This window comes from Equus caballus, chromosome X (genome assembly GCF_041296265.1).
Source record: "Equus caballus isolate H_3958 breed thoroughbred chromosome X, TB-T2T, whole genome shotgun sequence".
Classification (NCBI taxonomy): domain Eukaryota; kingdom Metazoa; phylum Chordata; class Mammalia; order Perissodactyla; family Equidae; genus Equus; species Equus caballus.
Genome location: NC_091715.1, coordinates 108799482 through 108811840, shown reverse-complemented (window position 1 = coordinate 108811840; position 12359 = coordinate 108799482). Strand labels below are relative to the sequence as shown.

The following is a 12359-nucleotide window of genomic DNA, read 5'->3' as shown; positions in this document are numbered from 1 at the left end:
AGAATATGAGTGCAGTGGCTGGCCCAGTGGCATAATGGTTAAGTTTGAGTGCTCCACTTTTGTGGCCCAGGGTTTGCAGGTTCGTATTCGGGGCGCAGACCTACACACCACTGATCAAGCTGTGCTGTGGTGGCATCCCACATACAAAATAGAGGAAGATTGGTACAGATGTTAGCTCAGCAACAATCTTCCTCAAGCAAAAAGAGGAAGATTGGCAACAGATGTTAGCTCAGAGCCAATCTTCCTCAGCAAAAAAAAAAAGAACACGAGTGCTTATATGTATATATGATTATATATATTTACATATATAAAGGTATGAAGTAAATGTCTAGTTCACCCCATCCCACATCCATCTAATTCTTACCTTCCCCCCAAAACAGAGTTCCCCCTATAACTTTCAGTACTTTCTTATGTATCTTTCTAGATTTTCTTTATGAAAATATAAGCAAATATGAATATGTACTCTTTTAAAGATATACTCTCTTTTACATAAAAGTAGCATGCCATGCATATCATTTTGCATGCTGTGATTTTCTTCATTTCATAATTTATCTTTCCATATTGGCGCATAGAGAGCTTACTCATTCTTTCATACAACTTCATAATATTTCATTATATTAGTGAGCCATCACATATTTAACCAGATAGCTATAGATGGACATAGAAGTTGTTCCCAATCTTTTGCCATTACAAATATTGCTGCAATGAATAACTTTTATATATGTTTACACATGTGCAAGTGTATGTGTAGAATGAATTCTTAAAAAGTAAGATTGCTGTGTCAAAAATACGTATATTTTTAAGTTGATAGATATTGCTAAATTACCCTCTGTAGTTTTTGTATCAGTTCTCACAGGCTTGCCAAGAGAGTATATTAATCAAACTTTTGGGTTTTTTCAAATCTGATAAGAAAAATGGTGTCTTGGTGCAGTTATTGACATTTCTCTTATGAGTGAGGTTGAATATATTTTCTTAAATGTCTAAGAGCCACTTGTAGTTCCATTTCTGTCAACTCTCTGTTTATATTCTTTGCCTGTTTTTTACTGTTGGGTTATTAGTCTTTTTCTTATCAATTTCTAGGAGCTCTTTATATATTAGGGGCAAATAGAATTTTAATCCAAAAGTAACAAATCTCTGAAGAGGTTCTATGTTAGTTGTTTTTACAGTGTCTTTTAGCAGCAAAGCCCTTTCTTAGAATGAAATCATAAAAATCATAAAAACACATGCATTGATAAAATTGGAGCTGTTCTGTGAAGTGGAAGTGAGGAAGGGGCTCATGTCCCTCTGACACTTCTGAAGAATCCCAAAGCAGCCTGGAACACAATTTGAAAATGGCTGCCCCACGTGGCTGGTTGGCCTGTGATTTCAGTTCTAATAATCCTTTCAGCCAGGAATACTTTCTAGTTTCTAATCTGAATCTTCATGATACAGTTGGTACTCCTTCCTGCTTGACATAGTTGGGCAATTTGTGATAATTTAACCTCTCTTCCATTCTTAACCTTTATGTGTTATTTAAATATGTTATCATTTAACACCTTCTTGTGCCAGCCCCTCCAATGATAGCAGGATTCTCCTTGAAGTCCAGGACATGTCTTATTTACCTTTGTAGCTCTAACCTAGCATGGTACCAGCTATTGTCAAGGTATAGTCAAGGACCTGTTAGTGCCAGGTGTAGTCAAAGACTTCCATAAGTGTTTGTTGAATAAAAAAGGAAACAAGAGAGCAACAGTGCCTTAACTGTCTTTATCCCACAGCACCTACCATACACAAAAGAACAAAGTAAATGCTTCTTTTTAAAGATTTTATTTTTTTCCTTTTTCTCCCCAAAACTTCCTGGTACATAGTTGTATATTCTTAGTTGTGGGTCCCTCCAGCTGTGGCATGTGAGATGCCGCCTCAGCATGACTTGATGAGCGGCGCCATGTCCGTGCCCAGGATTCGAACCGACGAAACACTGGGCCGCCTGCAGTAGAGCACGCGAACTCAACCACTCGGCCACGGGGTCGGCCCTAAATGCTTCTTAATTAATTATCCAGTCATCCATGGAAACAAGGAAAATCCCTTCTGTTCTTCACATTTATAGCTTTCTCCTATGTGCCTTCTTTCTAGACCAACATTATTTACTATTTATTGTGGACTTTGTTATATACCAGATACTTTTGGGCTTTTTAAAATTAATTATTTCTAAACCTCACAGCCATGTAAGGTAGATGGCATACTCATTTTGAAGATGAAGAAACCGAAGTACAAAGAGATTAGGTAGCCTTCCCAAGGTCACAGAGCAAAGACAGGCCAAAGCTGAGATTTACACCTACTGTTTACAGACCCCAGAGACCAGGCTCAATTCTTTTCACTTGCATCACTGAGACATAGAGCTGAAAAACACTGTGTACAAACAGCACCCAACACAGGGCTTCCTTTCCTAGTTCTTTTGGTGTTCTGTCCTCATGTTTCTGGGACCTGGGGCCGAGCCCTTTGGACTATACAGTTCTGTTTTATTGGGGGGGTGTGTGTGTGTGTGTGTGTGTGTGTGTCTCAAGGTAATTAAAGGGAACATAACCCTAACCTCTTCTTTCGAGTTTTTTGCCTTCATCTCCTTGTGTCCTCTCTACCACAACCTCCAAAGTGGCCTGCTAATGTGCTGGGACTATACCAGTAGAATGACAGAGAACCAGACTGGAAACATTAGCATCAGGCTCAGCCATCAAAAGTAAGGTAGGAACCCAGGTAACAGTAGCAATGGCAAAAGAAGGGAGGGCTTGGAGTTGAGGAGATTAGCAACCTATCCCTGGGAGCTCTGGAGAGGTTTGCATTTATCTCATAAACACTGGGAGCTGATTGTCTCCTGACATACACGCGACCTTTCTGACTAGCCAAGAACCGCTCCACTGAGAAAACAGAAATTTGAGGGTAGGGAGAGTGGAGAAGAGAGCAACCAGCATGAGGACTTTGGGTTCCAGAGGATGGGAAGAAGGGTAGTGCCAGGAGGGGAAAGAATGGTGAACCAAAGGAAGTGGGATAGGACCACAGACTTCTTGGTAAAATTTGCCAGTTTCTCTGAAGGGAGGAAAAAAAAAGCCTTTGCCAAAGTTATTCACACTAAGATGTTAGTAACAATGTCTAGCCACTCACAGAAGTTTTGGGATTATAAACTGATTGCAAAAAGGCAACCATTTACCCCAAAGGGTTTGGACTTCTAATGATGGCAGTTTAGTCACTAGTGAGAGAAAAGGAGGTAAGAAATATTTAGGATAAGGGAGTGTTTTCAGAGCACCCCAGAAATCATAGTTCTGTTTGACATAAGACCATCCCTCACCATGGGAGAAGAAGCAGTTTCTTTTCCCAGCACAGCTGTAGTCAGATGGCTTAGTGCTGGTCTGCTTACCCCACAGTGTCCTTCCTCCATTCCTCCTCAGAGTGCTGTGTGGGATTTGACTGGAAACAGGAGACAGCAGAGGCTAGAAGCCATGCATCCTGGTCATTTCTGTTGTAGGATTCCCCTGAGAGGCCTTGAAGCCAGCTTTGCTTTGGACTGATTTTCTGCCAGTTTTCAGCCAGGAACACTGAATGTGTTCCAAGGATAGTTGGTTAGAAGCCCAGCCACCTTCAAAAATCTGAGAAGGGAGAGGGTAGAGTACGAAGTGGCTTTCCTTGCTTCTGTGGTTCCTTGCATTGGCCCTCTAAAGATGCAGGGGAAGATTTAAGTCCCATGTCCTATTCTTAGATAGAAAAATCGAGGCCCAAAGAGGTAAAGTGGCTTGTGTAAGGTTATGGGGAGTCATATGAGATTATGACTCAGTGATCCTGACTCCCAGTTTTTTTTTAATTTCTTTGTTTAAATAAAAATTGTATATATTTAGGGTATACAACATGCTGATTTTATATATATATATTCACCCACACATGTTGAAATGATTACTAGTCAAGCTACTTAACTTATCTCCTCACCTAGTTACCATTTCTTGTGTGATGAGAGCACCTAAAATCTACTCTCTTAGCAAATTTCCAGTGTTCAGTACAGTTAGTAACTGTCGGCACCATGCTGTACTTTAGATCTCTAGACTTACTCCTCCTACGTAACTGCAGCTTTGTATCCTTTGGCTGGCATCCCATTTCCCTCACCTCCTTGCCTCTGGTAACCACAGTTCTACTCTCTGCTTCTATGTATTCAACTTTTTAAGATTCCGTATATATGTGAAACCAAGCTGTTTTTTCCTTTCTGTGTCTGGCTTATTTCACCTCACATAATATCCTCCAGGTTCATCCATGTTGTTGCAGATGGCAGGATCTCTTTCTATGGCTGAATAATATTCCATTTATATATATACACCACATTTTCTTTATCCATTCATCCATCGATGGACACTTAGATTGTTTCCATATCTTGGCTATTGTGAATAATGCTGCCATGAACATGGGAGCACAAATTTCTCTTCAAGGTACTGATTTCGTTTCCTTTCTGGCCCCAAGTTTTAGCACCCACTCTGTGAAAAGTACACAAACTTCAAGGCAGGAAAACTATATTTCTAAGTTGGCTCTCCTATTAAATAGCTGTGTGAAATGGGCAAATTCTTTTGGGGTATCAGTAGCCTCATTTTCATAATTCTACCCCCCACCACACCATTAGGGATGTTAGAAGAATGAAATCAAAATAAATGGGAAGATGTTAAGGTAATTTTATTGCATAAAACTAGTATTAAGCATGACCATAACTGGTTTCTTTTTCTTTGGTTCTGTTTTGTCTTCCTCTCCTTTGTTTTCTCTCTGTCTCCTGTTGAGTGGATTAGTAGATTCCCCTGCCAGGTTCCTCTAAAGAGTATTGCAAGAAAGACTCTCAAGGTCATGCTTCCACTGGAAAACCTCACTCTGCAGTTGCTTCACCACTGGACCCTCGGTTGAGGGCCCAATTCAAAAATCAATCCACATTCTTTTAAGGCAAAGTAATTCCAACATTTTTTTTTCTTTTGGTATTCTAGAGATCTGCCAGCTCCTGTAAGAGTCATGGCAAATATTATTTTGTAGGTCATCCTAGTTTTCCTTCACCACAAAAAACTGAGATTTGGTATAATTAGAGCCCAGGGAGCAAATGGCCCTGCTCCTGACCTTTCTCCAGTGGGTTTCACTCGTGTCTCACAGCTGCAGCTGTCTGGTTGTGTGTACTTGTGGGCAGGAGCAGGGACTCATAGCCCAGACCAAAGGGTCAGTTAGTATGACTTAAACTCTTTCTAGGAGCTAAGGCTTCTTCTTTTTAAGGCAAAATTAAGGAACTTCTCTTTTACTCTATAAGGAGTCCTTAATAAATAGTGAGTGAGTTACTCATAAATTGAAGCTAGATCAACTTATATGGCAAAATATAGAATTAAGGTACTTACCAAAATCACTGAAGCTAGAGAAAGGGCAATATCAGTTTCCTAGGTGGGTTTTTTTTTTTTTTTTTGGTGAGGAAGACCGGCCCTGAGCTAACATTTGTTGCCAATCTTCCTCTTTTTTCTTTTCTTTCTCTCTCTCCCCAAAGCCCCAGTACATAGTTGTATATCCTAGTTATAGGTCATTCTAGTTCTTCTATGTGGGATGCCTCCACAGCATGGCTTGATGAGTGGTGCCTAGGTCCATGTCCAGTATCAGAACCAGAGAACTGCAGGCTGCTGAAGTAAAGTGCACAAACTTAACCACTTGGCCATGGGGCTGGCCCCAGGTTTCTGGGTATTTTATTTTTTCTTTCTTTTTCTTTTATTATTTATTTATTTGTGATGCAGACTGGCCCTGAGCTAACATCTGTTGCCAATCTTCCTCTTTTTTCCTTGAGGAAGATTGTCCCTGAGCTAACATCTGTGCCAATCTTCCTCTATTTTATGTGGGATGCTGCCATAGCATGGCTTGATGAGTGGTGCTAGGTCCACGCCCGGGATCCAAACTTGCAAACCCTGGGCCGCTGAAACAGAGTGCACGAACCCAACCACTGTACCACCAGGCCGGCCCCTGGGGATTTTAGACCAAAACATCCTAGAGGGACAACACAGCCTTCATACTCTGTTTGTTTTGGTTTTAAATTAAATGATCCCTTCCTTGTTACAGGTTTGAAGTGATTGGCACCCTCCTTTGATAGTGGGTAGGAGGGAAGACTCTAGAATCAGTCAGACATCAGTTCAGATCCTGGTGCTACCATTTACAAGTTGCGTGACCTTGGGCAAGTTAATTTCTTAAGACTTAGTTTCCTCATCAGCGAAATGGGTATAATCATAATGTCTGCATCAGAATTAGTAAGAACCAATGAGATTATGTATGGAAAAGCACCCACCATTATGCCTGGCATATTATTTAGAGCTCAATAAGTGTTAGCTATTGTTTGATGATGATGATGATGTTGATAGTGATGGATATTATTATCAGCCTTTATTATTTTCGCCTATATCCTGAGAATAATTTTATTCTGTTTTTCTAAAACAGTTGTATCGAGATATAATTTACCCACCATAAATTGGACTCATTTTCATTATAGGTTTGACTGATGGGAAAGAAAGGATGATCTATCTCCCTAAGCCTCCGCTCTAATGAAACACACAACTCCCCTGATTTCTCTTCTTCTACTATCCCACAGTAGGCACTTTCAAAGCTCTGCTTGTATCTGTTGTTAATTTGTACATCAGTGATTAGTTTATTCTGGGGGCTTGCTCATTGTTGTTTGGGGGGGTGTGTGTGTATACATGTGCAGCATGCACTTTAAGGAAGACCAATGAGAAGACTTCTTGAGACCATTCACTTAGAATCAACTCTCTAAGTGCATTGACTTTTTGCTACATGGCAACCCAGTCTAGACTCCATGGAGAAAAGAGATGTGTAAGGCAGATTCCAAGTCTTAAAAAAGCAATACATACACATGTATACATAGGTTGATAGAAAGAAGATGGAATTTAGGGTCAAGAGACCAAATTTAAATTCCCTTTTTCATCATTCACTACCTTTGTGACTTTAGATAAGTTATTCAAACTCAGGTACTTGTTACTCTCAAATGGAAAATAAAGATAAGAATCTATCTTACTTAATTTATAGGGTTGTTATGAGGCTTCATTGTAATAATGTATGAGAAATCTCTTTGTAAATTGTTGGCTAGGTGACTAAAATTGACAAATATGTGTTACAATAATATTCGATTGTAAATTGTGTGCTTCAGACATCAGGTACCCTGAGAGGTGCAGATCGTGGGCTGCAGCTATTAGGAATGCCTCGTGGAGGAAAAGGGACTCTTTCTGAGCCTTCAAAATCAGATAGGACTTCAATACATGGAAAAGAGCGGGAGGGGAGGGGCAGTCTTGATTGAGGGATTAAAAATAAGCAAAGACTCCAGAACCCCAGAGGCCGGAATAAGCATATAAGCACACACCAAACGATATAAAACATAGAAAGGGGTAAATTTACCTGAATAGTTATAATAGATGGTTCCTCTTCTGAAAGTTCGCCCTCCTTCCAGGCAGGTTAATATCTTATTTGTCTAGGACTGTTAGCTCCACCAAGGCAGAGGCCTTGTCCTTCTTCTCTGATCTTTCTTTAGTGCCTGTCACAGCGCCTGGCACATAGTAGATACTCACTAAATGCTTAACAACTGAAAGAATGGATGGATGGTCATGTCAGCTGCTATTCTTGTCTGGCTGCTTTAATATTATCTAAAGTCATCAGCCACTGAATTAGGGACTGTCTTTTAATTCCCTATATGTGGTACAGCCCCATCTGCTGTTGGGATTTGAAATTCTTTGACTGTTTTGCAATGATGGCAATACTTGGTGTGATTTTTCTCCACCCTGTCCCAGAAGACTCCTTACCCCAAGCGAACAATAGGGTGACCAGCAAGTCGTGTGAGTACAACGGGACCACTTACCAACATGGTGAGCTGTTCGTGGCCGAAGGGCTGTTTCAGAACCGGCAACCCAATCAATGCACCCAGTGCAGCTGTTCGGTAAGACCCCCCATCTTAATGCCCCTACCCAAATAAGAGAGCTCCCTCTGTACTTATACCTTTAGTTTGAGCCTACACTGTCGGATGTTTCAGTGGAAGGTGAACTGCATCTAAATCATAAGCCTCCCTGCCCATCTGGACTCCCCGATCTTCATCTGCCCTGAACAACTGTGTTGAAGAGGTCAGATCAGTAGTATTGGGCAAAGAAGAGCTGGTGGTGTTGATCTGCACTCCTTTTCACAGTAGTTATACCACCAAAGCCTTCATCTGAAGGACACGATTATTTGAAGCCTTGGGAATGCTATGGGTGGAAAAGCTACTGGCACTATCTAGGGTCACTCAACCAATTTGTAAGAAAATGGGCTGTCTCTTAGTTCCCATCTCTGAAGTAGTCTACTAACCAGTTCGTTCTTGGTGCCCTGCAGTGACAAGTGTCTCGACAAAACATGATTATTCCTGTGACTTTATTTGTCAAAAGAACTGTGTGCACTTCAGGAATAAAGTATATGGATTATATCCTCATCTAATTGTATAGTCCGGAGACTGCAATAGGTTGAACCAGAAAATGGAGAGTAAAATGAGTGTTTACACTGAAGTGTGAGGGAATGAAGTTAGAAGTAGAAACAACTTTTGTGCTTGTAAGGGGCATTAAATTCTGGATTGCCAAGGGAAGTTACAGAATCTCTTCCTTTAGGGATTTTTAGTAAAAATATACTATCTCAATAGTTTGGGAGAATTTGGTTGTGGCTTTGCCTTCCTAATGACCTTTCAGGAGCCCTTCTAGCCCCAGAATAATATGCATCTAAGAATTAAGAACAGGTTTAAGGAATAATGTTTGGAACATAGAATTTTAAAGAATGAAGATTCTGCAAAGACAGCCATAACAGCAAGTAAATGTGATCCTCTCCTTTGCCTCGTGCTGAATTGAACTGTTAGTTCAGATCATTTTTTACAGTTTTGTGTTACCCCAGTGAGCTTGTCTCCTTGGTTTGGATGGGAGACTCTAGTGAGAGTTATAAAAAGTGGCCACCACACAAATCCTCATTCCCATAAATCCCTAACATCCAGCTGGGGCGTGTGGGAACCAAGGGAGACAATGAACAGAGAAGAGAGGAGCGAGACTATATTTGGTGGTTTGGAGGCCTGTGGCAGCCCCCACACTGACTACTTTGTACCATCTTAGATCAGTATGCCCAACTAGGATTGCCAGCTCTTCTGTGACTTAGTCCCTGGCGTGGAGAAGTAGGAAGTATCAAACAAACAATACATGATAAAATTTAGGAAGTACCTAGAACCGACTATGGGAGAGCAGCAGGAAAGGACGCGCCATGTTTTAAGCCCCTGCTCAACTCAGTTACTGAGCTAAGCCTTTACTCTTATCCCAGATCCTTCTGACCTTAATTCTGTTTCTCCTTGGCAGGAGGGAAATGTGTACTGTGGTCTCAAGACTTGCCCCAAGTTAACCTGTGCATTTCCAGTCTCTGTTCCGGATTCCTGCTGCCGGGTGTGCAGAGGTAGGTGTCCCATATCCCAAGACCCAGGGTGCTGCCATCCTGAGCAGGACTTAGAAGAGAGGAAAATACCTGTACAGGGTTCTTGGGAAAGGGAATTTTCTATGGTAGCCATAGTTTCTACCAGTGCTTTCATTCGGAAAAGGAAACTATAAAAGCTCTGATTTTAAGGGCCACTGCCTAAAAGAAACTATGCTGGAGAGCAGCAGAGGAGAGGGGGTGGGAGTCATCTTAAGTGGAAGTGAGTATCTATCTCTCCTTCCTTAACCCCTTTTAGCTTGTCCCCAGGTTATTGTATTATAAAACACAGCCCATTTCCATGCACAGCCTTAAAAGGAAGAATGGGCCTTGCAGAGTGTTTTGAGCATTTTGAAGACTGCAGGGCAAATTTAGGTGCATTTTTTAAAATCCCACAGTAAGATGGTGACAAACTCAATACAAGTAAAATGGAAGGCATCATTTTCTCAAATTATATCCAAAATGGAATCGTCATCTTCTCAAGATCATTTTGTATAGTTTTGTGTTACCCCAGTGAGCTTGTCTCCTTCGTTTGGATGGGAGACTCTAGTGAGAGTCATAAAAAGTGGCTACCACACAAATCCTCATTTCCATAAATCCCCAACATGGGTGAATGTTGGAATGACCTTGGTAAATTTATGTGCAGACCAGGGCTGGGGAGGTGGGGGTAGGTGATCCCAATGTGCAGCCAAGAGAACCACTGAGTTAGAGGAAAAAATTAAAGGATTTGCTGGTAGGGGATGGGTAGTTGACTTCCTATACATTACTGCCAGCTTAATCTTCCAAAAAGATAGCCTTAACCTTGCTGCACCCCAACTCAAAAGTCTTCATGCTCACATAGTATAATATGCCAGTCACAGTTCTAAACAGTTTATAGTTCCAAACACTTTAATCCCATGACAACCCTGTGTGGTGAGTACGATTATTATCCCCATTTTATGGATGATGAAACTGAGGCAGAGAGAGGTTAAGAACCTTGCCAGAAGTCATGTAGCTAGTGAGTCAAGGAGCTAAGAATTGAATCCTGGCAGTCTGGCTCCAGACTCCAGGCTCTTAACCATTTCATTGCCATTGAAGGGGACGGCTCCCTGTTGCCAGGAAAATACATGTCAACCCCCTGACTCTGACAGTGAAGGCCTTCCATGTTCAAGCCTCAGCTTGCCTTTATAGGCCCACATTTTTCCATTCATGCACCTCAGCTTCCACTCACGTTGTTCTTATGCTCTCTTACATTTGTAGCTTTGCTCTCTCCTCTGCCCCTCAATACTTCTTGAACTTTAGTGTGCTTCAGAATCACCTGAAGAACTTGTTGAAATTCTGATCCCTGGGCCACAGCTGCAGAGATTCTGATTCAGTGGCTTTGGGGTAGGATCCCGGGATATGCATTTAGACGAACCCCCACTGTCCATTCTGATGCAGGTCGTCCATAGACTGTTGCTTTGAGAAACCATTCCTAAGATCATGAGGATGACTGGGGGTGGCTTGAAAGGAACGTTTTACATCTGAGTTTAGTGCACTTAAATTGAGCCTATTAAAAGTCTGGAACCTGAGGAAGCCAATAGAAAAGTAACCAATGTCAGTCTCTGATTGGTCAAAGCATCTAATTCCAACCATATGGCAACCAAATTTGGAGTGAATGAGTGGCAGCTGTTTCATCATAAGGAACTGGCAGGAAAAGGAGACAAATGGCTGCTTAGGTCACATCTGTACATGTGCAGTAAGGGTTGAGAGGAGGGAATGTTGCCTGTTTTTGAAATATCCGTTGCCTCCATCTCTGCCTGTGGAAATCCTGCCAGTTCGTCAAGACATAGCTCAAATGCAGCTTCCCCAGATTCAAACACAGGGAGTCCTCAGGCACGTTTTGATAAATACTAGCTGGAAGGCCTTTCTGTCTTCTCTGCCTTCTCACCTCCATCCTTAATTTCTCCACCCCTAAATCCTCCTTATCTTTCAAAAGCCAGCCTAATGCCGCCTCTTCTATGAAGTGTTCTTTTCATCCTGCAAGTTGGGAGTAACCTTCCCTCTGCTCTAGGACCCCTCAGCACTTAATCTGTGCTTCTCCAGTAGCATTTATCACCTTGTCATGTTTGTCTTTTATTATTTGTGCTCATGTCTTGTCATCCCTACCAATGTATAAGCTACTTAAGGCAGAAACTATTTGTGTCTCATCTTTTCCCCCCCACTGCACTAGACACAGAATATAGGTGCTCTTTGAATAACGCACGCTAGCTTGGAAATATGGCCAGAAAGTTAGTCATAGTTTGAATTAGATGCTACTAAAATATTATGATTGTGTTTTCTTCCTTTGAATCATTGATTGCCTGTGGTAGATGGTACTGACTATACATTGGTTCATGGTCAATAGGAAATTACCTGGTGTCATTCCTGAGCCCCATGTTGTTTTTCTCCCCCATCCTACTTTAGGACGCTATAATTAATATTTTTTGAAAGAAATTAACTTATTCTGAGTACCAGTATATTCTCATCCCTTTTAATGTGTGTTTTGTACCAGCCCTCATAAGTCAGTATGGATTTACTTGCAGCCTAACTTGATTTATGCTTCAGTAAGGCTGTGAATCTTTCCATACCTGTTTCTCACAGTGTGTGGGTATCCGTACCTCAATACAGCTGTTATGTTGCATCCAGGAAAGATGAGTATGTTGTTCCTCAGCTCTGTTCCCACCTTTGCTCCAACGTAACTTGAGTCTGCTCCAAAGGGGAGAGTCCGTACTGAGCAGAGGTGCACATGTGGTTGCTACTATAACCAGCTAATTGCTATAATCCAATTTTTAGGCTGAGATTATTTTGTTTGGGGAAAAGGGTATGTGAAATTCAAACTGAAGAATAATTAATAAAAGAAAGGAAACTGCAAGAAGATG

The 12359-nt window shown here is 41.4% G+C and overlaps 1 protein-coding gene across 8 annotated transcripts in view; it reads left to right on the top strand.

The window, feature by feature from the left end:
* CHRDL1 (chordin like 1) overlaps positions 1-12359 on the top strand; it is a 112232-nt gene that overhangs the window by 61933 nt on the left and 37940 nt on the right. For 4 of the 8 annotated variants that reach the window (XM_005614419.4, XM_070258245.1, XM_070258246.1 and 1 more), the window contains exons 5-6: positions 7809-7951; positions 9372-9465. In XM_005614419.4, the coding sequence (XP_005614476.1) occupies positions 7809-7951; positions 9372-9465 (237 nt within the window). Of the gene's footprint in view, positions 1-7805; positions 7952-9371; positions 9466-12359 lie in introns of all 8 variants that reach the window. The other 4 variants (XM_014729087.3, XM_005614418.4, XM_070258247.1 and 1 more) reach the window with 1 other exon arrangement.